Here is a 27377-nt window from a genome sequence, read left to right on the forward strand (position 1 = left end):
AAGGTTAAGAGTTCAACATCCTGGTCCAAGGTTGACGCAGAATATCGTCGTTCCTCCAGAGCCAATAATAAAGCACAGCATTTAACCTTATGAATTCACATTAACATGCATACACGCAACCATTCAGTTGTACAAATGTGCAACGCAAACGCATCAACACAAGCGCCTACGCACACGTGCGTAATTATTGCATGGGTATAAGGTGTCATCTGTCTCTGTTGCTCAAGCAACCACAATGTTACGGGATGGAATTGTATCCGCTAATTGAATAACCTGATGAGAAACATTGCCAAGGAATGCTAGTCGGTTCATTTAAGTTCATTTTTAATATAAATTTAAAATCTCAGCTCTGCGAACTGCGCACGCACACGCATGCACACACACAGCCAAAGAATCCCGTATAGCCTCATAGACTGCTGTGGCAAATGCTGTAAATGAGCACCTACTAATGCTAGCAAGGCACATGAGCAGGTGGGTGTGGTCAGTACTACACCAGAGCTGACTATTTATTTCCCATGCTAGGTATGAATTTAAGGTGAAGTTAACCTAGGGGAAGGCCAGTAGAGGTTTAGATAGCATTTGCCACCGATGTCATCCATGGCAAAGAATCAAACCCGGGCCACTAGAATCATAACAGATTGTACGAACCACTGCACTTCCACACAAAGACAACGACCGCCCTGGGCGTTAGCCATATAGCCTGTGGGGGCAAGGCCCAATAGAGTGTACCTATATTCTTGGTTCTTTCGGTAAAGTCACGTAGAAGGGAAACAATAAAATAATAACGTGACTTTACCGAAAGAACCAAGAATATGAATCCCTGCAGTCACGAAAGCTTTAAATCAAAATAGAGTGTACCTATTAAGGCCGGCATGGCAAATGCGAAGGTTGTATGGCCATAACCACAGTGTTTAAAGATCGCTCCAGTGCTGATGTTTATACACTGTGCCAAGTACTTGTTTAAGGTGGCGGAGTCAATCCAGGCCAAGCCTACTGATTTTAAGACATAGCCGGGAATGGAACTCGGTCCGCAGGGTTTGTAGCACAGCACGCAAACCAAGCGACACAACTGAAGTCAGTCACCATTCCAGGCTCTTCTCCTGCACAGGAAAAACCATAACAAACGAACTGGTAAACCTCAACATTCATAATTAAATATGTGCACCTCACTTTTAATCACCTAATGACACTAATTGGAAACTATCCGCATAGCTGGTAAGTCATATTAATTAGGAATCGTAAAGGTTATTTCTGTCTAGATAGAAATATGCACAATTATAATTTATTTTTATTATACAGAAACAAGGCGATACGAGTGAACCAACATATTATTTGCATCCTTGAACAAGCGGCAGAAATTCCACATTCCCACGGTGGGGCAGGGGAGAATTTAAAAGATAATTATCAATGTTGATTGATTGACTGCAAAGTGGTACCAATTTTATCCACCCCAAAGGAATCATAGGCCAAGTCAGTAACTGACTGGGACATCGTGACATCCCGATAGTGAACACCTCTTATAAGTTTGCAGTAAATACAACACAAGTATGAAGATAGAGTACAGATGAGGAGGCATGTGCTCTCCATTTTAGAATCAGGAAATGTTGGAAAAAAAATCAGGCTGAGCTACGTAATTTTGAACGATTCCAGACGTTTTTTTATTGTTTCGGATTGACTCGTAAACCAAAAGCAAACGTTACTTTCTCAGATTTTCCCCGCAAAAAAGTGGCCGCGTGTGGCATCGGTTTAGGTCGCTATCGTCAGCACGAGGGCATCCGCCTTGGCACGTCACACGGAAGTGACTTGGAACGTCTGTGCAAAGATCTTAAATTGTCCCCTAAAAATAAAAATCGGACAATTTGTTGGATACAAAACTCATCCCGTGCATGTATGAATTATAAGCAGGAATTGTAAAAAAAGAAAAAGGTGACGCTGGTCTGCAGATATACGCATACAAACACAAATTTGCACACCTATTCATGTTTTGACAAGTAATTTGTAACACTCGCTAAGCAAATAAACAAAGACAAAGATCCCCCGTATAGCCTTAACAGACTGTTGGGGTAAGTGCTGTTAGCGAGCACCTATGAAGGCCGGCACGGAACACGAGGGGGTGGGTGACCAGCACCACGCCCGGCCGCCTTTGTCTCCCTAGTGGTGATGTTCGTACACCGTACTCATTTGAGGCTGAGTCGACCTAGGGGAGGCCCATGACCGGTTTAAATAATCGTCACCGGTTCTGGCCGTGAGCGAAAATCGAACTCAGGTCGCCAGGTTCGTAGCACAGCGTAGCGCTAACTGCTACACTGCCGCTCCCACTCGCTATGCATACACACAAAGATCCCCCGTGTAGCCTTAACAGACTGTAGGGGCAAGTGCTGTTAGCGAGCACCTATGAAGGCCGGAACGGTACACGAGGGGGTGGGTGGCCAGCATCACGCCCAACCGCCTTTGTCTCCCCAGTGGCGATGTTTACACACCGCACCAGGTACTCATTTGAGGCTGAGTCGACCTAGGGGAGGCACGGGACCGGTTCAGATAATCGTCACTGGTGTTGGCCGTGAGCGGGAATCGAACCCGGGTCGCCAGGTTCATAGCGCAGCGCGCTAACCGCTACACTACCGCTCTGTGTGTGTGTGTGCATACACACACACACAGGGTGACACATTGTTTGAGACGCTGCATATTCACTCTGACAAACATCAGCAGTTTACGACGCATCACATACACACAGTCGGTATTCTTCTTGTTAAAAGATTGCAACAGGAAACCACGCGTGTTTCAACATGCGTGTTATATACCATCACCATTATCATCATCATCATCTCTATGGACATCACCATGTGGATAGAGTGCACGTGGTGAGGATATGGATGTGTTTTATTCTGTTTGAATCACTGTATGCAGCAGCTGGTCTTCGGAATGAGCTGTTAGTTTTAAATGAATGTTGAGGCAATCCCCGGATTACGGAAGGCCTGACTTTACAGAAAATCGTGTTAAAAAAAAAAGTAATTCAACACGCGGAAATGTTTGCGGTGGTTAGGCAAGCGCCGCGAGGTCGTTGATGAATACCGGGAAAACGCCGCCTTCACCGAGCCCGAGCCTCACGAGGACCATGCTCAATGGAATTTGTTGTGGTGTGACGTAATTCTTTCAATTCTCTAGCACACAGTACTGATAGAGTACCGAGGTACAACGAACTAGCAATCGGGTAGGGGAGGCACAACTATTTCCGGCCGTGGGATTTAATTGTTGATTTTGGGGGGCAAATTGTTCAGTTTCCGACATGCGGAAAATTCGGGTTACGGTTCTTCGGGAACCCAACCCTTCCGTAACCCGGGGGGACTGCCTGTGTGTTGAACCTCTTTCGCACAGTACGTAGCCAACCGTGCTAATCGAGAGGTCTACAACACAGGTAACCCAACCGACACCGAGGACAGAGACCCGCCAAAGTGGACGTGCCGTCGGTCCAGCCGCGTTGACCGACTTCCTCGACTTCCTTGTCCCCCGGGATCGAGCCCAGGTCAAAGTGTGTCTCTGCTCAAACGAGCCCTGGGGGGGGAGGGGGTGGAGACGCTCGTCTCTGTCGTCAGCCATCTGGCGGTATGGTGAAGATTCCATAATTCCCGTGCGCTAAAAGGTCAGTTCGTGAGAGAAAAAAAAATACGCCCAAACACTGCTGTCCCCGGAGGAATTATGGGCAAAGTTCACACCCCGGGTTGTCAGTCAAATCCTCTCACCACTGTGCCACCTGGCCAGGTTACCCGGAGGATTAAGGATGCTTTAATTCCACTCGTAAAATAGCGGCACTTTTTAAGCAATAACATGTTGGCTTGAGGAATCGTGATTGTGTGTGTGTGTCTGTTTGTATGTCCGTCTGTTAAGGCTATCGGGGGGATCTTTGTCTTTGCATGTCCATGAGGGGTGGTAGCACGCTCGCGCTACAAACCTGGCGACCCCAGTGACGATTATCTGAATCGGTCCTGGGCCTCCCCTAGGTCGACTCAGCCTTAAATGAGTACCTGGTGCGATGTGTATACTTCGCAATGAGGGAGACAAAGGCAGCCAGGCATGGTGCTGACCACCCACCCCTTTGTGTGCCATGCCGGCCTTCACTGGTGCTCGCTAACAGCATTTGCCTGAACAATTTGTGAAGGCGATACGGGGGATATTTGCCTTTGCTTTAGTATGTGTAAGATGTAGCATGGTGGATAGTATGGTAGCCGCGTGATGTGGCGCTACTACTATACGTCATACGATATAAGATCCGCCAACCTTAATAGACGCTCGCCGACATAACTTGCCCCAGCAATCTCTTAGGCTAACCGAAGGCTATTCGTCAACGCGCGTGTGTGTGTGTGTCCTCATATGAAGAAAATTTCCTTGCAGTCATCTTTCCTCATTACCGGAAAGTGGCCGACAGGTTTTGGCAAACATTATTCAGAAATCGCGGTAAAAAAAAAATTCAACAACAACAAACTGGTAAATAATTAAACAAGTGCGGTCTCGAGAGAGGCTTTTACAAATTGTTGCATCCAGCCGTCGGGGCGAATGCTTTGCGTAACTCGAGGTAATTGCCTCGACAACGGGCATTCACAGTTGTCGCGGAAATCACTTTCAAAGTTTACGGAACACGATGAGATTTCTCAATTCAGGCGGTGGGTCTAACTGCCATTTCTTTGCCATGAAACGGAAATAAAAACTGAAATTAGCTTCACAAAAGCCGTACGTCACAGAGCCGTTTCCTCGTCTGCGGTGTGCTCGTAAAAGTGACAACGTAGAATGCTCCCAAGCAGAATCACGAGCCTTTACAAATATATATAATGGTTTATTCGGATTAAATAGTGCCGCGTTTCAGCTGGGTACAATTTATCTTAGTTTGGATAACATCTTCAAAGTACGCTAGCTTTAACTTGCAACAGATTTGTTTCAATATTCATGTGAGAAAGTTTTTGGCCCAAACAATGCGTTCATAAGAACAAACTAAGTAGACAGTGCAACCGTAATTCACCTGTAAGCTAGCTCCAAAAAGACACGTGTGTGTATATATACACACGCACACAAAAATTACATTGAAGTTGTCTTCATGGAAACACGTCTTGTTTTATATTTTAATTTCTTACCTCGTGCATACTTTCTACCTCGCTATTTCGGTAACAGTTCAAAACTAAACCGCAAAAACATGAATGGTGGTGGTGGTGAGGGGCATATCGAGAGCAACGTTTGCGAACTAATACTGGACATTCTTTACCTAACCTAGTTTTGTAGCATTTCTTAATCAAGATTCAAAAGGTAATATCTTAATGGTGTATAAGTACGGTATATAATTTTTGTACATATGCAAATGACACTCCTTACACTCCACACACAATACCACGATGGCTTGAGATTGTGAACGAGCCAAACGGTAAAATTAATGCCATGATGTTGTTGGAGAAAAAAAACAAAAATCACCTGGAATTGCTTCAAGGGTAAGCAACCCTAGTAGGTACGTACACAAGCATGCACACGTACGTATACAGTGAGGGAAAAAAAGTATTTGATCCCCTGCTGATTTTGTACGTTTGCCCACTGACAAAGAAATGATCAGTCTATAATTTTAATGGTAGGTTTATTTGAACAGTGACAGACAGAATAACAACCAAAAAATCCAGAAAAACGCATGTCAAAAATGTTAGAAATTGATTTGCATTTTAATGAAGGAAATAAGTATTTGACCCCTCTGCAAAACATGACTTAGTACTTGGTGGCAAAACCCTTGTTGGCAATCACAGAGGTCAGACGTTTCTTGTAGTTGGCCACCAGTTTTGCACACATCTCAGGAGGAATTTTGTCCCACTCCTCTTTGCAGATCTTCTCCAAGTAATTAAGGTTTCGAGGCTGACGTTTGGCAACTCGAACCTTCAGCTCCCTCCACAGATTTTCTATGGGATTAAGGTCTGGAGACTGGCTAGGCCACTCCAGGACCTTAATGTGCTTCTTCTTGAGCCACTCCTTTGTTGCCTTGGCTGTGTGATTTGGGTCATTGTCATGCTGGAATACCCATCCACGACCCATTTTCAATGCCCTGGCTGAGGGAAGGAGGTTCTCACCCAAGATTTGACGGTACATGGCCCCATCCATCGTCCCTTTGATGCGGTGAAGTTGTCCTGTCTCCTTAGCAGAAAAACACCCCCAAAGCATAATGTTTCCACCTTCATGTTTGACGGTGGGGATGGTGTTTTTGGGGTGATAGGCAGCATTCCTCCTCCTCCAAACACGGCGAGTTGAGTTGATGCCAAATGGTCTTGTAGCCCATTCCAGCCTTGTGTAGGTCTAAAATCTTGTCCCTGACATCCTTGGAGAGCTCTTTGGTCTTGGCCATGGTGGAGAGTTTGGAATCTGATTGATTGATTGCTTCTGTGGACAGGTGTCTTTATACAGGTAACAAGCTGAGATTAGGAGCACTCCCTTTAAGAGTGTGGTCCTAATCTCAGCTCGTTACCTGTATAAAAGACACCTGGGAGCCAGAAATCTTTCTGATTGAGAGGGGGTCTAATACGTATTTCCCTCATTAAAATGCAAATCAATTTATAACATTTTTGACATGCGTTTTTCTGGAATTTGTTGTTGTCATTCTGTCTCTCACTGTTCAAATAAACCTACCATTAAAATTATAGACTGATCATTTCTTTGTCAGTGGGCAAACGTACAAAAGCAGCAGGGGATCAAATACTTTTCCCCTCACTGTAGTCCACACTAAACACTGCAAATGTTAAGAGTCCAACAGCTGACAACAAAGCCTTAGCACTCACAGGCAGAATGCTGTCGCTAAAGAGTACAACTACAGGTAGTCGCCGACTTACGATGGAGATGCGTTACGACGACCCCATCGTCAGTCGAAAATATCGTAATTCGGACCATCGTAAGTCGGGGACTACCTGAGAACCTTGTTTGGATTGCCAATGGTGGCCAGATGTTAACTACCTCGCCTGGTATACGGGAGGTCGTGGGTCTGATCCTGACCACGGCGGCTGTATATTTGGAGTTTGCATATTCTGCCCGTGGTCGCGATGTATTTTCTCCGGGTCCTCCGGTTTTTCCCTCCACATTGAGAATCAAGATCGTGCGTTTCGAGTATTTGGCTGCAATAAATTTCCACATGATGATAATCCATTTTATCGGCCATGAAGAGGTGATGGGCCGAGTCGATCCACCGTCCGGGATTTCAAGTTGATAGCGAAATGGGCATATCAACGCCCGCCGTATCAAACGTCACGATTTATCCCCGAATCCCTCATCTTCAATCACCAAATTATCCATAATTCCATTGCCAGACTTCTCACACCTGTGCCTATAAACAAGACCACATCACACCACAATACTCTGATCCCTCAATGGCTCCGAATGAAGTCCTAGATCAACCCCAAGATTTCCATCACCCTCAACTCGCCCCTGCTCCACTTTCCCCCTTTCAACTCTAGCAACCAAGGCCTTGTGTCAAGGCCCCAAGTTAAACCTTTTGCTCTGTGAGACGTCACCCCCCTTCTCCTCTGCCGACTCCACGGCCTAGAATTCCCTCCCACACTGTGGATTCCCCTCGTTTATGTCCAGGCACAGGCTCCAGGCTTTCGTCCTATCCTCCACCTACGAGCTCGTTCCTTACTCAAAGAAAATGTGCACTGACCCCTTGATTATCAATGGGCGGATTTATCTGGGTTACGGATTGACTGGGCTTGTGAAAAATTACATCTCCTTACGCCTTCACACAGATGCTGCTCGCTGCTCCTTACTCACTGCTGTTCAGTGACTGACGATCCCGCAAAAACCATTACTTTAAGAAACAATAAAAACAGACGGCACATTCTACGTCTTAACCCCGACTGCACGTAGGTGAACAATAAATAAGCGTTTATAGCCTAATTTATACATGATATGCGTTATCCGTCGTTTCGTTTTATCCGGGCCACCGCCCAACCCCCGAAATTACCCCAGATTAATCGAGAAATCACTCTGGTTCCGATACCCCTCCCTTATCCCGTGATGCACGCCCCACTGTTTAGTGCCGAGTCTTAAGTTGCGGTTGTGCTTAGGCACCACTAACGCAACCGTCATCCACAGCTCTTTTTGTCTATCCGCTACTATATGAAGGCCTTCCCTACGTCTTTCCGTCATGAGGATGGTTTTACCATACTTCACCACACTGGTGAGTATGGGTTGACGCTAAAGCTGCAACGGACGAGTTCAGATATGTTTAGATGTGGCCGGGAATCAATCGGGTCACGGGGTTCCTTGCGCAAATTACTAACCATTGCGCCACCGTTCCATCAACCCCTCTGCCCAAACTTCCCCTCCTCCCTTCCCCATAATTATGTATGTATGCTGAACTTCTTTCCGAACCGTACGTAGCCGACCGTGCTAACCGCAGGTGCAAACTCCATCCCTCTTCCCAACTTCCCTATCCATTCATCACACCCACTCATCATCAACCACTCATTGTCACTTTCATTGTCGTTTATTTTAACCTTACGGCGGGTACCCCGGGGCACCATAGTACGCCGGCTCTCGCGTAATGTCCGTGACGCAGTCATTTTGAGTCTGTTGATGGTCGGCGATGCGGCAATCGACTCATCATCGACGAGCTGCACACGATGCACCACTACGGTTCGTAAGAGCGTTCAGGGCTTCAGCTAAATCGTCCTCGCTGCGTTTCGACATCGCGGAGGAGCACTGATTTCGGATTGATTGGTACCCCAGTCGTGGAGTGAAGTAACACCCCTGCAAAAAAATATTGTACCAGAAATAAAATATTTAATTGCCTCGGCCATTTTGTATTATTTGGTACCCCGGGGTACCGTCATAAGGATAATTTCACGCGTCACCATATTCATGCACCACCATCCCCTTCTCATCGACTCGTCTCATCTCAACTCACGATTCTGGTGTACAAGCAAGTAATTCTACGTTAAGCGCCTTGTTTCAGGCGTGATGTAAATTAAAATCAGGCGAGAATCCACGCTGTATTGCGTTGAAATCGCGAGATCAGAGAACAGCTTGGGGCAGGGAACTGGAACAAGCAAGGGCGATGGTCTGGCACAAATTCAACGTGTTCTGGAAACGAGGTATCTCGAAGGCTTCCACCGCTCGACAAAAAAAAAAATGCTCAAGGTCCCTGCCCGATACAGCTGAGCCGGCTTCTGAGAACGACCGTTCACGGAACCGACGGCGACGCACGAGGAGCTCGCGCTATACTCACGTCCACTGCCGAGCTCCTGAAACAGATACTCCAACTTTTCCCATTCCGTCGAGTTGGTGTCAGTGGGTGGCTCGAGAGGCACGAAGGCCCTGAAAGACGGAGAAGGCGAGGCAACACGGTCATTTCGGAAACAACACAAAGTGAGCGTTCACACCAATACCAACGCCCGCCATTCGCCACTATGTGACGGTGACGTCACCAACGGCGCCTGCGCCTGTGCCAGGCGCACTTTGAGGCCGCGTGAAGTGTCGACGGCTCGCCGACGGTAGGTCACGGGACTCCCAGCAGGTGCCACAGGTTCGTGTAACTAAGATGACTGGCAGGTGCACGACCTTACTCTTTGGTTCTATTCGGTGAAGTCACGTAGGTAAAAAATAAAACAACAAAAATCACGACGTTTCGGCCACAACACAAGCGGCCTTCATCAGGTGAAGGGACCAGGCTGTCTCGAAGACAGCGCTGGAGTGAAACCTACGTGACTTTACCGAATAGAACCAAAGAGTATGGATCCTTGCAGTCACGAAAGCTTCAAATCTAGAGGTGCACGACCTGTACCCCCCTGTCTCAACTTGCTCCGTTCGTTGTTATGAGCATCGCTCCTCTGCCCCTTCATTGCTGTTGGAGGGCGTTCACCCCGACACACGCACTCAAGACACGATCTGGCCAGAAGGCCCCCTTTTATTCGCGCACTCGACCCACAATTAGGCGGTTGCAATGCTTACACGATCCAACCCAACAACCAAGGAGGAATCAATCTACGAACATCCTGGCTCCTGTCAAGGGAATATAGAGTTTCCACCGCAGGCTCAGGCTCATAAGCTAAAACGTCATCCAATTATTTACTCCGTTGAGACGAGAAAAACGAATTGTCCACTTTTTACTATTGATAAAACCTTCCATTATTGACAATTATCACGATCAATACGGTTACTATTATGATAATAGTATCAGTTCCAATGCAAAACCATTTTGATTCATGTACAGAGAGTGTGACGCTGGATCCTGCAGGGATAATGGCGGCAGTTTGGGACGGCTTTCATACCGCAGTAGATTGACGATGGATTATGATGATGATGAATACATTTGCTATCAGCACAATGCAAAACAACAGGCGTACTTAAAGCTACACAATTTTCGTAGACTTTACATCACACGGGTTGTTGCCATCCCACAATGCAAGGGCTGCCAGGTGTCAAAGGGCAAGGCTTCCCGCAATTATATCGTTCACTCGAGCAGAAAATGCGCGACAAATTTCAACAAGTTGTATTCTTTTTTTTAAACCAATGAAAAGTATGCAAAAAAAAGATTTGTTCAAGTGGTCAATTTGAATTTTGCATCGAGGGAGGGGTGGGGAAAGTTGGCACCGGAAAACCAAGCAGCAATCCTCTGCATCGCCTGGCAATAATCAGAGGTGGCGGTGTCCCACACAAAGTGCTTCGGCTTAGCCAAGCCGAACCGGGCACAGATAATATGCCCAAACTCACTAACTAGGGACTTCCACTGGTGTCGTGGTATGACAAAACGCTTTGCTTTTGGTAAGAAGACCATCAGAGATGTTTGGAGCTATTTAAGTCCCGTGTTGAAAACTCGCCTCTTCAAACCGACCTTTACCCTCCATAGTTCTGGCCGTTTACCCTGCAGGTTCTCTTGATGTCCTGTTTTCCATACACGGTGGCGTTTTGGAATCTACGGATGAAATACGCCTTAGAAATGTCAATTATTATTGTTAGCATGTGCATATACATAGACGTTGGGTGGAGCTCATCTCGATGCGCAATGATGGAAATCCTACATTGCGATGATCAAGAGGTTATCGTGGCTAATGGACAATGTCATTGATGCCACCACACCGTGCCTGCTTCTCTTGCACAGCTGACACCTGACTTCCAAAGTCTGCCATTATAGTCACCCATCATTTGACTTTGGGTCCTCACTTTCATCCTCGACCTGTGGGTAACCACTCCAATGCCCGTCTCGGTGACCTGACCTCCGCCCGGCACACGTGTCCCACATATATCGCAACCTCCCCTCCCCCCCTTGATTATTTCCACAATAGTTTTGTTACCATCCTCTCTATCAAACTCCCCAACGTCTTGTCCTGCACCTTGCCATCACATTTATAGCGTGTTCTGCCACGAGTCGGGAACAAATTTCCTGCTCGCTTTGTTAAACTCCAGCTCTCTCACCAGGACAGTAACAGGGGGCATTGATTCTATACTGCTTTAATCAAACATCTCATCACAAAGTTCATTCCGTGTACAAGAACAACCGCTGCTAATGTCACCAAAAGATACGGCCCCATTTATATTGAGCTTGGTAGGACGATGGCCGGAATCAACTGACAAACCTTAAAATCTCACAGCCAAGTCGAGTGCTCTCTTACAAAACCACACGGATGAATTGATTTTTAGGCGACCAACTACGCAGCACATTTTAAAACAACTGAGCGGTTTTCGTGCATTCAGGGTGTATTTTAGAACCTGAAAACCACGAGAACGATCAGTTAACAAATCTTTTATTACTCAGTCAAGCTAAGATAGGACTGCGAGCTACCATTTCAACAACTGCAACGACAAAGACAATAACGGTGATGGAAAATTCGATGCATCAATTGCTACCAGGCAAGAGAATGCAAATTACACACGAGTAAAAAAATAGATAACATTTTTCACAGGAAACGCATCGACTCTCATCAAGAGGAATGATCTGGATTGCGGAAGCCAGGCAGTTTACGCCCGAGTTACCTAGACAGAAGATTGTAAAAAATAACACGGAGGATTTTTTTTCTCATGATTGTTTAGAATGAAAAGGTAATGTAAAATCAGATTAACTAAGAGCCTTTCATAACCTCAAAATGTTTTGAAATTGGCTTATTTAAATCAAAATGCAAACTCGCAATATCCTAAGCTATTGCCAATCAGCACGAACGAGGGACTCCTTCCAACAATTTATTTCACAATTCCAAAAGACTAACCAACCATCTGCAAGTGTATTTTTTCCCCCACGTATTATCCAATCGTGAATGCATATGAAAAGTATGAGGGGTAATTATTAAATTGGCCAGTTGGTCCCTGCGGTTAGAGCTCTCAAGCTCAATCAGAAGCTTGCAAATTAAAATATTGGTAATGGGTTGACTCAGCCCAGCGTCCTTCGAAACCAATTAAACGAATACCAATTTAAGAAGAATCAAACGGCAGTTTTCCTGTGCACACCCTGGTCCTTGCCATGGGAATGTGCTATTTTCACCAATCGTTTAAGAGCACTAGCGGTGATGAGTCCCGTCCTGGTGGTTCGTTTAAATAGAGATCCACCGTCGAACAAAGTATACTGCCAATCCCTGCCCCAGGCCCCCAGCTACAACCAGGCCTACCCCCCTATTCCTTTCACTACCCATTTCACTACCCCTATCACTACCCCCAACCCCTATCACTACCCCCAACCCCTATCACTACCCAAACCCCGGTCACTACCCCAACCCCTATCACTACCCCAACCACTTCGCCTATTCTCTATCACTACCCCAAACCCTATCACTATCCCTCCCTTAACCGCTCTCACCTATCCTCCTGTCACCATAAAAACACCAGTTTGAATAACCCCACTCTTTCTTTTAACCACGATCATCTTATTCTTGGTTCTTTTGGTAAAGTCACGTAGATAGAAAAGAAAGAACCAAGAATATGAATTCCTGCATTCACGAAAGTTTTAAGTAAAAAATTTCACTATCATCCCATGTACAATGCAATACTTGTTGCAAAGCGCCATGGATTTAGGCGGTATATCAATATACATGAGATAAGATTCTCACATTGACAAAAGAGCTGAAATTAATCGCCTTGACGATTTACCCGACGTGTGTGTGTGCTTTGCGCAGCGGTTAGTGCGCTGCACTACAAACCCCGGCCACCCGAAGTTCGAATCCCACTCACGGCCAACAGCAGTGACGATTACCTGCATCAGTCCTGGGTCTCCCCTAGGTCGACTCAGCCTCAAATGAGAACCTAGTGTGCGATGTGTAAACATCGCCACCGGGGAGACAAAGGCATGGTGCTGGCCACCCACCCCATCATGTGCTGTGCCGGCCTTCATAGGTGCTCACTAACACCACTTGCCTCGGCAGTCTGTTCAGGCTATACGGGGGATCTTTATTTTTGATGGAGATTGCTGGCTAGTTTCCATTCAAAATGAACACAAGTCAGCATGTGAATCAGACACTTTGACTTTCAATAACCAGATCAGCAAATTTCTTCATAAATTATTTTCTCCACAAGAGATGAATCCTGCTCAGACCTCTATGACTTTGATGGTTTTAAAAATATAAATAACACGAACAAATGTATATATATTATTTAGAACAATGAAGCCTCATAATGTGTCACGGATTTGCTTTTGACGTTGATCTACAAACCGAATCAAACGACTAAACATCAATAACAAAAACTCGACGCATTTCGTCAGTAAATCCGGGGGGGGGGTGCTTGTCACCTAAAGAGGAAGAACACATAATTGGCGACGTTTCGGGGCAACGACCTGTCGTCATGGCACGCACACAGGAGGACGACAGGTCGCACGCACACAACCTCCGCGCCGTTCGAAGATCCGTCCGTGCATTATTACAGGGGCGCGTGACCTGCAACGCGCCTCGAAAATATCGTGGTGTGTTTAAGTGTTGCCGGTACGTTAATGAGTGGGGCCGCTTCAAAGGCCCGCTCGGCGCGCAAGCGCATCGATTCTGCATTGGGTCGGCGCTGGGTCGGTGCTGGGTCTGCGGCTCATCCGAGCACCTGCTAATCGCCGCTCATTATTGTGCAGCGGCCCAAGCAATCAGGCTTTGGGGCGGTGCACGTGGCTCTCGGCGCCCATCATTCAGGCCCTTAATGAGCGCGCTCTCTCTCTCTCTCTTTCTGTGTGCCGCCCAATAAATAGCCGGTGGGTTGGGAAACATCACGCCTCAATTTGCTGCATGCAGGGCTCCTGTGTGTTTGAAGTCTGGATATGAAAAGCATTTCTGTGCCTTGACGCAGAGGTTGGACCAGACGGTGAAACCACCGACTACATCTTCACGTGCGGGCAAGGTGTCTCGCCGCTCATATGAGCGCGCGTTAGCGCTCAGATCTACCGGCAGTCCTTAAGCAGCGGCAGACACTCCACATTCTCATGGCAGCAGCAGAAATTCGAATTCTCTATCGGCATCACACCCGTGCGATGTGCCATTTCAATCTCGGTATTCGTGAAAAAATTATTGTCCCTGTGCTCAAACCAACATTGATCAGCACTCATTCCTGTTGCCAGCCCTGAGGCAGAACTTGAAATTTCACTTTCCTGCAGCGGAGACCAGTTACTCTCCACAGAACAACGCATCGGTGACTTCCCATGAAGCAAAAACAATTCATCGACTCCAGGGGGATGATGGACTGCGTCAATCCCAACGGAGATTTGTACTCGCAACCTTCTGACTGCAAGACGGCCGCTCCAACTACAGCACCACCCAGGCACATTCTTTGAATAAAAATCCCAAGGATGAAATATGCCTCGAGTCTTGCTTATTCACATGGAATCCTAAGAATAACACTGCAAGATGGCACCATGTGTCTCCCCAGGGTGCATAAAATTGAAACCACTTTGTCGAACATCATCAGCAATGGACTTGAGTAAAGACTCATCACCACCAGAGGAAATGTGAAATTTACACCACTGTCATAGAAATTACAAACAGAAGATAATGGCCATTTGCAAAAAGAACCCTAACAAATCATAAGTAGGCCCCTCGAGTCCTTGAAGGGTGAAGGGCCTCATTGAGCTTCTGCCAATCATTCGTCAGGGTGCGTCACCGTGTCCTCGGACAGCGTCGGCAACCACCAACCGCAGCCAGCTTAGCTTGTGGCAATGCGGAGGGGAGAAGAGGTGGGGAAGGGGGGGAATGGGGGGTGTGGCGCTAGAGATTTGGGGACAGGCCCTAATTCCACCCCGTTCGGGCCAGTTGGAGCGGGGGAGGGCAAGGAGACAATGGATTTTCGCGCCCGAGCGATCGACAAGCTTTGAGCCTCGCAGTCCGGCCAGTTGAGCGAGCAGCTCGCTACGCCGAACAAGCAGCTGTTGCGGATCGCAGCGATGAAGCGTCGTTGTTCTTTGGATAGCGTCGATCCACGCCAACGGACGCCACTCGTCCTCTCCGTAGGCGTCATACGCTGCCGGTCCCATCGGCTGTCGCGGAGAAGCTATTTTAAACTATGAAACTATTTTTATGTTACCAGCTAAGGCCCACTGAGCGATATAGCTATTTTTCAGACGCAACCTGGCCACAGAGATAGCTCAACGAAGTGGCTTATCACGTGGAAATGTATAGCATGCCGAATAGTCTAAACGCCTGTTGATTCTAAATGTGGAGGGACAAAACCAGAGGAAAAATCCACATTACAATGGAGAGAACGTGCAAACTCCATATACACAGCAGGCGTCAGGGTCGGGATCGAACCCATGCCCTCCTGCATACCAGGCGAGACCGATAACATCTCGCCACCGCGGCGCCCAACACATTATTCTTTATTAGGCGCCATTCCGAAGAGAGACGAAATGCATGCAAATGAAGAACCGGGGAAAAACGGCCCAGAGGAAGAAAAAAAAAGCAAACGTGAAAAAAAAGAGAATAATAAAAAAAATTATATAATACAAATCACCCGAGCCAGCAAGGTTCCCTCTGCTTGACAGCTTGTGCAGAAAGAAAACGTTGACTGTGGCTAGGTCACGTGACAGGGCGCCTGTGCCAGAAGAGGCACGCGCTTGGGTAGCCCCTCTCTGTGGACGGCCGTGGGAAGATGCAACCTGTGCAGGTTATCTACACTTATGCAGGCACCTTCACTCACGAATACAATTTTGAGTTTCCTAGCAATCCTCGTTCGGATCTCCGAGTCTTGAGAGATGTCTGCAGAATCCCCTCGCGCTGCAAATAAACGAGATCCCACGGTGAGACGAGAAACGCGGTGGCGGTTTTGGCGGTCGTTCATAATAAAGGTTTTTGGGTTAGATGGCGGTCATGTAAGGGTGTTTCAATTGACTTTGAATCTTTTTTCCGATAACGAATGCGTGCCCTAAAGTGCACGACAATAGAAACCAGTGAGAAAATATAAAAGGCAAGCGCTATTCTTTCCCCCCGATAGCACCACAAATGGTTTCGCAGAAATTTGAGCTAAATCTACCACCGTGACAGTATATATTTGTCAATCTCGTAAGTGCACAGATGTCAAAACATGCACGAGTTTTTTTTTTTTAAGTCAGGAGAGATGTGTTCCACGAATCACTCATTTGATCATTCATTCGTTAGATATTGACTGGGATAGTTTTTCTTGCAGACGGGACATACATTATTCACTCACTTTTTTGTTTACACGTTTAGTTTTTGTAACGTTGTTACTCATTTACCCACCCCCGCCGGCCCGACCTCCCTCCCAAAACATACGTGGGTTTATTTGTCGCTCGGATGGGCCACAACTAAAGTGTGCTCTCGCCGCACGCTGCTGTCGACGCAATAGCGGGAATGCATTGGAACGATCAAGGTGCCACACTGCATGCCCCGTGAGAGTGAGCAGCGTGCGTGCGTGCGTGGTTGACGGCAGCAGTGTGTGCGTGGCGAGATGTTGACTACCTCGCCTGGTGTACAGGTGGCTCGTGGGTTCGATCCCGACCCTGGCGCCTGCTGTATATTTGGAGTTTGCGTGTTCTCCTCGTGGTCGCGTGGATTTTTCTCTGGGTCCTCCGGTTGTTCGCTTCACAATTAGAACCAACATCGCGCGTTTAGAGTATCTGGCTGCTGAAACCCACTTCATTGAGCTATCATTTGCCGCCACGTCGCTTCTGAAAAAGAGCTATATAGCTGAGCGGGCCTTACCTGCTAAAATAAGAAATAGTAAATAAATAGTAATAGTAGTAGTGTGGCGTAGTGGTCAACACACTGCACTATGAGCCCAGCAACAACCCGAGTTCAATTCCCAGCCATGGCTAACATCACGAGTTTGGGGTTCTGTGTGAGTTTAGCAAGCCTGCCACACCCCCAATGCCACCACTTATAATCCTATTGTGCTGCTAGGGCTTTGCGTCAAACGAGACAGAGTATATACACGAACAAACACCACCACGCTAACGCATAGTCTCTGTATGATAATCGGTTTGTTTGTCTGTCAGTTACGCTGGCCGGGAGGCGGGAGGGGGTATAACGTCACACCACGCTGGTGAGGTGTAGGGGAGGGGCTGATGACCTCAGAGACACTGGGCTGCTGGGGACAGGAGCACCAACGTCACGCAAGATTGGGGTGATGTGAGGAGGAGAGGGGGCGGGGGGCGGTTGATGACGCCACGGGAAGTAGAAGGTAGGTGAGGAGACGGGAGGAGTGATGACGTCGCGCGACACTGGTGGGTGCAGCATAGGGGTGATGACGTCACACGACACGGGTGAGGCGGACGACAGGGAGTGACGTCAAGAGACGCGGGAGTGGTGAAAGGGGGCGGGTTATGATGTCATAACCCGCGCTTCTCTCCTATAGGAGAGGGAGTGATGTTTCTTGTTCATGTTTTTGTTTGTTGCGGTTGCACCCGATTCAAGAGCCGAATGGCACACAGGGCTATACCAAATAAATGAAACTGAATGTTAAGCCGTACATATTCATCATCCTTTTCACACGCAAGTTCTGCGGGTTCCTGCTCGTAGACAATTACGTGCACCGATTAAAAACTTTCTCAGGGCCTGAAACAGGTCATGGGGTACCGCGCCGTGACCCTTTGAGCAAGGAGACGATGATATTGTTGGCCCCGTGCTTTGCTGACAAAATCTCGACTCACGATTTAAATATAAATTCCACGTGTGTGTGTGTGTGCACGCGCGTGTGTTCTTCATCCATGTTAGAATACCCTAAGCGGGTGCTTTAAAGTGAGACTCGTGTCGATCCCCGAGCTCCCTCAAGTGAATATTGCATTCGTTTCTTGACAACACGGTGCGCGAAGATTTCACGCATTTGGAGAGTTCCGTTGGCATTCGACATCTTTTGACCCCGACTACCACACTATGCCAGTAAACCCTATCCTACGAGCACTGCCGATGGAGAAACATCACAAGATGAATCGAAATTTACGGGCAATAAACAACGAATTGAGTACAAATTATAAGTTATTTACAACAGATTTAAGCTGTTAAAAAGCGAGCACTCCTTGCAGGTTGCCTCGTGACGTATCTCTCATTGCTCGCAGAATTTTTAATAAGTTGCCTAAAGTTTTCCTCTGAGTTTTGAACATTGGCTAAAATAGGTCAGTTCAGTTAAGGCGCCACTGCTACCATCTCCAAAATACACTCGTCATGATATTTTATCCCGAGTAATCAAAATACTATTTTCTTAATATAATCAAACGTAGCCGCGAGCCATTTACAAAATCATCCGTGGACTTGCCCCCACTCATCTCACTCTACTCCACGCACTCTCCTACCTCTCCCCCTCTTTAATTCACTCTGCTCGCTTTCACGCAAACTCCACGCTCGAGCAAACCCACGGCCTTCCGACAAAAAATCCCCAAGCGACTGGAGGTGTCGCTCCTTCTCTGCTGCTACCCTCCACCAGTTTGGAATCCCTCCTCCCCCCAGCCGTCCGTGCTGCGGACTCCCTACGCTTGCTCCTGTTCAAGCTCAGACTCAGGGGGCACTCCTCATCTCCCCTCCTGTCTATGATTAACTATCCCCCCCCCCCCACCTTTGAGCTCGTTCCAATCGCACGCTAATTTAAAAACGTTAAAATCCTCCCTCGCATCCCCGCGATGCGCCACTTTATCGCACGGCATCTTGCGATGTCGTTGCGTTTAAAAGTTGTTTTAAATTAAATAAGAAAAATCACTGTTTTGAGTAAATACGGGGGGGGGGGGGGCGGGGGAGGGGGAGGGGGGGGGCAAGCACACTGAGAAAACCTGAAAAATGCCGATAACGTCCGGGATGGTTCCTGTTGTTTACCGTCATAATAATACCAGAGGGCCAGGATTGCGTACAACGTCCACGACAGGACGGGGCTCTTCTCTGCACCGGTGGCTCCGAGCCAGCGGTGGGAATGCTGGCGCGGCGAGCGCCGGCCGGTATACCTACGTACGTTGAACTTCTTTCGCGCCATACGTTACCGACCGTACTCATCGGAGGTGGGACGGCACGCGCAGGGCAAGTGTGAGGTCGCGAAACGCAGTACGAGCTCCCGACTTCTGAAACGTGGAACGTGTTTCTCGTTTTTTTTTAAAAAGTGGAACATTTTCTATTGCTGTTTTTTTAAAAAAAATTGTATTTAAGGCTTACTAATTGGATTTTTTTCTGGATCTTCAGCTTAAGCAGCAATCGCTGTTATTCGTTGTCACATTTAAAGGGTTGACAGCCCTTTAGTTACAGAACCTACCGAAAAGCCAGGCACATACAGAAAATAATTTAACAAGACCCAAAATACGGTGTTAGCTGCTGCTGCTGCTGCTTTGCTAGGTGGTGCACAAAAAAAAACCTCAGAAACTCAACACATTCATCAGTAACACTGCCAGAGGAAACATTATGTGACAGGTGATATTTCGTACAATTGTCCTGCTGCTATGAAGAAGGAACATTGCCTGAAATGTTTTAGTTTCCTCTGTAAAGAGAAATAATTATGAATAGGCGATTTTCACCGTGACGGCAGGAAACACACCGCCTACTCAGATAAGGTCACGGGATTCTTTAACTTGCACTGTGGTTAACGCACCTGCAGTATCAACCAGAGGCAGTTTATTCCAAAGTCTCATTGCATCACAGGCAAAATGCAAATTTACCCTTCGCGAGGCAACACCTGCGGAACTGCCAACCGGAGTCGCGAACATATGCAATTCACAGAAGCAGGTGAAATAGCGCTGGCTCACCCAATCAGAAGCAGCACTCCACACACGACGACAAAGCCAATGGTGTACTTGAAGGCAGTGCAGAGCCGCTGTAACGCAAGCACACACAAACACGAGTCACGGTGCCGTCACTGCCGTAACCGTCAAGGGGGAACACAGCCGGGAGAGGTCACACACGAAGAAAGATGGAACACACACCGAGAACTCGCATCAAGCTGAAAAGTTAACGATGCCGATTTCATTCACTTTCGCAGCGTTCCATTACAAAGCGCTGAGAATTGGACAGTGGCCGCCGGTGGTGAACCGCAGGCAAGCCGCTGCAGAGAGCGAGGGGAGCGAGGCGCCGGATGTTGCCAAACGTTACACATTCGGCAGCGCGGGTGGCAACGGATAGCACCGCTCGAGGCAAAGGGCGGTTTATTATTCGCGGGAAAATGCTCCGTGTACAGCAATTAGTACGGCCGATTAGAGTGGCAATTTCACACGAATTAAAACTTGCATTCTTCAAAGCGAGATCTGCCCCAAGTGCATTGGCAACAGGTTTGTTCATATTATTTGATCGTTTTGTATTTGGCTTAAACGAATTACAGGGTGTGTCGTAAGAACGTGTACAAAGGCATACGTCAGTCACACAAATGCAAAATGAAGCAATAATCCTTTGATGATTGCAGCTTTAACATCAATTTGCATTTGAATTAAACATCGCCACGTAGTTATCTGCAAATCTAGATTTTCCAATTTATAGCATTTATCAATGAATCATTTTATAAAAGTATAAATGCAGGAATAAAATTAAAAATCCATAATACAGGTTTTTTTGCGTTAAATCGCGTAAATATATAAATGTGTCGTTAAACCCGCCACCACCCGACACAGCCAATTAGTAATGTTTGTTGGAGAGCCAAGTCAAACATTTTAAACATTGTGGCTTGGCTCTCCAACACACCGGTGTTCTGTTAACGTGACAAACCTTACTAGTTGGCCGTGTCAGGTGGTGGCGGATTTAACGACACAACATTTATATATTTACACGATCCAACCCCAAAAAACCTGTATTATGGATGACATTGGTCGCGATAGCCAACGTGTATCAAAAAACACCTGAATTCTGTTACTCTCAAACCTATTATATTTGCAGTGAAGCTATCTACACTCAAATATATTCACGTGGCTTTCAAGTCAATTAATTAAAAAAGGTTAACATTTGATTTTCTCTCCCCAAGGGACCCAAAACATTTAACACGTCCCAGCTTGTCAGTGACAAAAAAATGGTTAAGCCTATTCCGGTGGGAAACTGTATCAGGAAAGGCCTGATTAATTGATCCGCTTAATTAAACGGTGACAATGTTTTACCCATCCATATCGACTGCCTAAACGATGCGAATGAAAGGAATTGTAATGAATCTTCAGACAGCTTTTAAATGGGCAATGAGAAAAATGGAGTGCTCATTTGAAGTTACATTTCAAGCCAAAAGTGTTTGTAAGGATAATAAAGCCTTAGACTGCGACGTCATTAGAAATGTGAACAGTTGATTTCAAGAAAACAACTAAAGAATACCAATGATTTTTAATAACCTGAAACATAACAAAACATTACGTTGTTTTGCGCATCACAGAAAAGCAAAAAGCACGCATAAAAAACCATAAACGTTTGTCAAACCTTTGAACATGTCTTAACAAGGCACTCATGTATTCATAGATGAACACACACAAAGATAAAAATAGTGGCATTAAGGATAACCGAGAGAATCGGTAATACTACACAGCCGCTAACAGATTACTACAGACTTCCTCTCAGGTGTGGTTCACTGCCATTAAGTGTCCTATCAATCATTCCAAAATCACTGTCATCAATCACATTATCCTGTGGCTCTCACACTGGACCTGTCACAGCCAAGCCAGGGTCAGGGGGCCAGGCCATTTGTAGCACAGACATGCAAAAAAGGACCGTGTCCAAGGGCTAAATGTCATTATTACAACACCAGCCATTTATGCATTGGAAGATGACACTGCCATTAAAAATGGGAAACACTTGGGGCCAGAATCACGCGTTGGTGAATATTAATTTTCGTCCGAATTCTGCCAAAAAAGTGCCGATGTCTCTGCTGCCGGCAGAAGTGGTGTTTAAAAGGCTGCTGTGTTTTGGCCGTTTGTTAAATGTGAATCTTACCCTTTGCCTTCAACACTAAATTTAAAAGTGCCAGTCTACATTGGTAACCCAAGGCGAGTAGTGTAAACAACTATAGCGTGGCCAATCCGTCCATACAATAACTCAGAATCTGAATAAGTATTTAAATTGGAGAAATCCGATGAGCTATGAAGCTCTTTTTCGCACGATGGCACCGATTTTATCCAGCTCGGGGTAACTTGTGGGCAAATTGACCCGAACGCTGAAGCCACAGTGCCACCACCCGGCTGGCTGGCTCATGCGTGCATTTATGTTTACATCGCCCCCCTCGCAAGCCAAGTCTCACCGAGCGTGTAGAATCAAATTCTTCCAGGCCCTTTTCTTCGTAATAGAAGTAGACAAATGGAATCCAAAAGAAAACGAAGAGGAGAACGAGGGAATACAGCGCTGTGAAAATAAGACGGCACACACAAACAAACACACAAACCTTGTTAGGCCTTTACCACTGCTGCATCAGCACTCGTTTGCTGTTGCTGTTAGCGTGTGGGTATTATTTTTTTTTTACTTTAAATGCCTTTACTACAGTCAATTGAATTTAAAACTGTGCCCACAAAAGACCACAGGGTCAGCAGTAGTTTTAGGCCAAGGGGCCTAATTAGAGCCATTAGCCAACACAATACATTGAACGAAATTGCACAGAAATTGCACAGCAATTTCTGTGCATTATAACGTGATTGTTTCAGCTGCAGAGTAAAACACCATTCTACTCGTTATGAAACGTTAATATTTAGGTTCTTGATTGCTTCATGCAAAATGCAACACCAGTGTGAAGGAAACATTTGCTTACGCACAAATCCCTCTGCCAAAGTGCTCTGAGCCAGCACCAGAGACCTGGGTTTGAACCCTAATGCACCTGATACTGAGACAGGTTCTCAATTGTAGTGACTCTCAGGATCTCAATGTGTTCGCATAAGACCACACAAACAAAACAACCGTGACATTCCATTTGTGTGCTTAACTTAGCATAGCTGAACTGAGGCCTTATTTGGCAAATGTACGGTGAATGAGCCACTATAATCGAAACAGATTAGATCTCAATCTATCGCAAGGCTTCATAAACTCCAGTCCTTAAGCCCAGCAACTATCTTGCCTGTTCGTGTTTGCCAGCCGTCTCAATTCAGATGCAAAATAAGTTGTTAGAAATTGAACGTGTCACTTGACTGGAAAATGTTACTATGGTGGGCTATTTAGCCTACGAGTTTGGGAAGCCACATTAAAACTGTTGAGTAAGATAGACCCTTAATTGTTGTCTGGGCCATTCCTCAGGTTGGTCATTACACACAGTGACAAGCAGCTTGAGTTGCAATCGAGAGATGACATTTTAAAAATTATATTTCTCTATACATGGGGGCAGCACTATCGGTGCAGACTGAATTGCAAATTAAATAAACCTCTAACAGAAACATTCTCCTCGTATTATTCCAAATCGTTTGGTTGGTACTCTGCGCCAGAGCGCTCAACTAAGAACGTGAAGGCGACGAGTTGAAATCCTGGTCAAGGGATGACTAAGTAAATCATTTTTCTGGGTTTTATTCCATGAATTTTCACTTTTGCAGCAAGTGTGCAGTGGTTACCCTTTGATGATACTGGGCAACTGCCCGTACGGGGTGCAGAATTTCCACGACTCGGTTTAGCATCACTAAAAGCATCGGCGAGCACGGCCCAAAGCTCGTTTGAGCGTGCAGACCACCCCTGCCCATTTCTTTTTAATGAAAATATTAATCACGCGCATTTTTTTGCTCGGTGAGTTTACCTCAAGTTGAAACGGTCCTGTATTGGGTAAGCACTGTGACGTGGCACAGCTGGCAAAGCAAACACGTTCATTATCGAGCCCATTTCTCCTGCGTGCAATGCCGGAGTGGCGCTGGCATATCCTCGGGTTATTAAAAACAGAAAGAGGGCAATCGCAAGGGCATCACTTTAATTCAAGAAGCAGCATCTATCAATTTCTGGCGAAGCCATCACGTCAGAAGGTGTGACATTTCTCCGAGAGGATATACGCTTGAGCTTTCATTTTTTTGCCTGGAGGAATAGCAGAAGCGATGCCAAATTTTGCAAAACCACAGAGGGGCTTGCAATTTGGCATCGGTTAATAATATTAACGCACGGTGACGGAGCGTGAAAGTTGGGCATATAAGAACGCGTCAATTGTCATGCTAATAACGCAGGTATCGAATTTGCGCGTGTAAGAATCAATTAAATAAGATTGATGAAAATGACACGTGAAGTACATCCTCATATTACATGTAGGCTAATGAAGCAAACAAATGTGTTTAGAGACAGAGAAGTTGAGATACACAAACAAGACGGTAAAAAAAAAATATATTCCTGCGGATGATACACGATCCCCTCGAATCACGACAAACTCAGTGAATCGCTGGGAATGCGGCCCTTTACTTCTCTGGTAGGATCGCTGGGAATGCGGCCCTTTACTTCTCTGGTAGGATCGCTGGGAATGCGGCCCTTTACTTCTCTGGTAGGAAAAATGACGCTCTGGACATGCTCATGCATCCCTTGGTGTTCCTGCAAGGGTAACGTGGGACTTCAACCACTGCCTCAGTCAGGCTCACCGACAGAAATGATCACTTTTGAACCAAGGTGAATTTAAGCACAGGGACATTCGATTGTGAAATCATCTGTTGTAAACAAAGACAAAAGATCCCCCCACGTATAGCCTTAACAGACTGTTGGAGCAAATGCTGTTAGCGAGCAGCACCTATGAAGGTAGGCACCGCGCATGAGGGGGTGGGTGGCCAGCACTCACGCACAGCCGCTTTTTGTTTCCCGAGTGGCGATGTTCACACACCGCACGAGGTACTCATTTGAGGCCGAGTCGACCTAGGGGAGGCCCAGGACGGGTTCAGATAAACGTCACCGGTGTTGGCCGTGAGCAGGAACCGACCTCGGGTCGCCGGGTTCGTAGCGCAGTGCGCTAAACGACGAAACCACCGCTCCCCACTATTAACAACACTTACACGTTGTCACGCATTTCACTGTTTTGATGGCCGATGATTACTGACGACGACGACGATGATTATGAGAGGTGGGCTGAAATTCAAAGAACAGAAGCGGTGTCTTGTTGCCCCTTAGGCAGCAGCTAGAGCTCTGGCAGAGAATTTAATGACACCCAGTAAAACAGATCATGCAGTTTGATTAAAATAGTTCATCTTTCTTTGCAGCTTTAGATTTTTGCTTCCAGTGGAGTCGTTACAACTTGGAAAGGTATTCCGAGCTGTGGATTTTCCCAAAGTTTCAGAAGATCAACGTCGCAAGCTAAAAAGCTATCCCATACAGTGCACACGGGGAAGGGGGGGGGGGCGTTTAGAAACATCGTCTATCCCGGTAAACAGGAGCGGAGCGCGGCAGATTGACAATCTGGGACACGTTGTGACAGGCTCGCTGTTCAATTCCTGCGGAGGGCAAGGGTTATGCCGCCACACTACAAATACCAAGAGACGCCATCGAGGAGAAATATCATGGAAAAGGTGACTTGTGGAGCGTTGCTCCTTCAACGCCCGACTTCACAAGCCCCGATTTGTCCACGACGCTGCCGGAATGTGTGGCTTCGCAACGTTAAAACAATCACTGTCCTGCCCAGATCTAGCCCGTGGTGACTACTTATACGCTACTCTCTATGCACAAAGCCGAATGAGCACACGCACGTTCTCAGGTGAGTTTCAAATGGCACACGTGGCTGTTGCGTGCTGACCCCGCCCCTACTGGACACGTGTGAAAAAGGGCCTCATAGTTCATCCGATTCCTCCAGTCTAAATAAAGATTCTGACTGTGGATTGAGGGCCATGGGTGGACTTCTCTTCCGCGGGGATATCTTCAAAGTTAAAATAAAAATGAAGATATAAACTGCATACATATATATGCCACAAGTGCAATCATGCAAAAACAATATATCTGACCAAGACCCACTGAGCTATATAGGTCTTTTTTTCAGAAATGACCCGGCCACAAATGATAACTCAACGAAGTGGCTTATTATATGGAAATTAGACGCATGTTTGTAAATATGGAGGAAGAAAACCAGAGGACCCAGAAAAAAATCCACATTACCATGGGGAGAACATGCAAACTCCAAATATACAATAGACATCAGGATCGGGATCGAACCCACAACCCTCCTGCATACCAAGCAAGGTATTTAACACGATGGCGCCCAACCACACAGCACCCTGACTGCACTCCCACACACAGTCCATCCAGCGCTGCCTGCCTGCCTGCTGCTTGCTTGGGCGATGCGATCTAACACAATGCGGAAGAGAGTTGCGCGAGGGGGGATAATGAAGGCGCCAAAAGGGATCTTCCCATCCAGGCAACTTTCCCAGTGTCCCTCCATAGCAGCAGCGTCTGGTCAAGTGTTGGCGGTCAGGGACCGTCTCAGCCCATCAACCCTCCCGGGGCCTATAAAACGAGTACCAATGTGCACAAAGTCACCAGTGGTCAGCCGATGGCTCGTGGCCACCAATGGAGATCAGCGCTGCTGATAAGGCCACTTTGAGATGATGCTTTGTGTGTCTTACTAATCAGAATCAGAATATTTATTTACAATGGAGGAATCAGATGAGTTATAATGCTCTTTTTAACAGATAACCAGTAGCGGCAGGTTAGAACGTTACAATAACGATACATAAACGATAAGAGTGCAAAGTATGGGAAAAGTAAACAAATCACACAATAAAATATACAAATGAAACTAAAACTATTGTTTATCTTACTAAAGCCGGCTGAGCTATTTTATTTTTCAGAAGCGACCTGGCCACAAATGATAGCTCAACGAAGTCGCTTATCATGTGGAAATTTATAGCAGCAAAATAATCTAAATAATCTGAACGAAGTAGCCAACACGAGCGGCACCAAGGCCCTCACCAACCCCATCCAAACACAGCCACATCCACCTCTACGAACCACACAGTACATTTTGATTGTGTTGTGGTATGGGTGTGGTGGCAATGTGGGGTTAGCGCAGGAGTCGACAACCAAAATAACAAGAGACATTTGTTTCTAATTCAGTAAAAAAAAAACCTCAATATTTCAAGAGCCGTGATGTTTGTGAATACGAGACGG

At 46.5% G+C, this 27377-nt stretch overlaps 1 protein-coding gene across 4 annotated transcripts in view; it reads right to left on the bottom strand.

The window, feature by feature from the left end:
- LMBRD1 (LMBR1 domain containing 1) overlaps window positions 1-27377 on the bottom strand; it is a 346839-nt gene that overhangs the window by 225175 nt on the left and 94287 nt on the right. For all 4 annotated transcript variants that reach the window (XM_032961536.2, XM_032961537.2, XM_076069959.1 and 1 more), the window contains 3 exons: window positions 22588-22688; window positions 20135-20202; window positions 9236-9324 (listed from right to left, as the gene is read on the bottom strand). In XM_032961536.2, the coding sequence (XP_032817427.2) occupies window positions 9236-9324; window positions 20135-20202; window positions 22588-22688 (258 nt within the window). The remainder of the gene's footprint in view (window positions 1-9235; window positions 9325-20134; window positions 20203-22587; window positions 22689-27377) is intronic.

This window comes from Petromyzon marinus, chromosome 27 (genome assembly GCF_048934315.1).
Source record: "Petromyzon marinus isolate PM22_M1 ecotype Great Lakes invasive population chromosome 27, UKy_Petmar_22M1.pri1.0, whole genome shotgun sequence".
Lineage (NCBI taxonomy): Eukaryota > Metazoa > Chordata > Hyperoartia > Petromyzontiformes > Petromyzontidae > Petromyzon > Petromyzon marinus.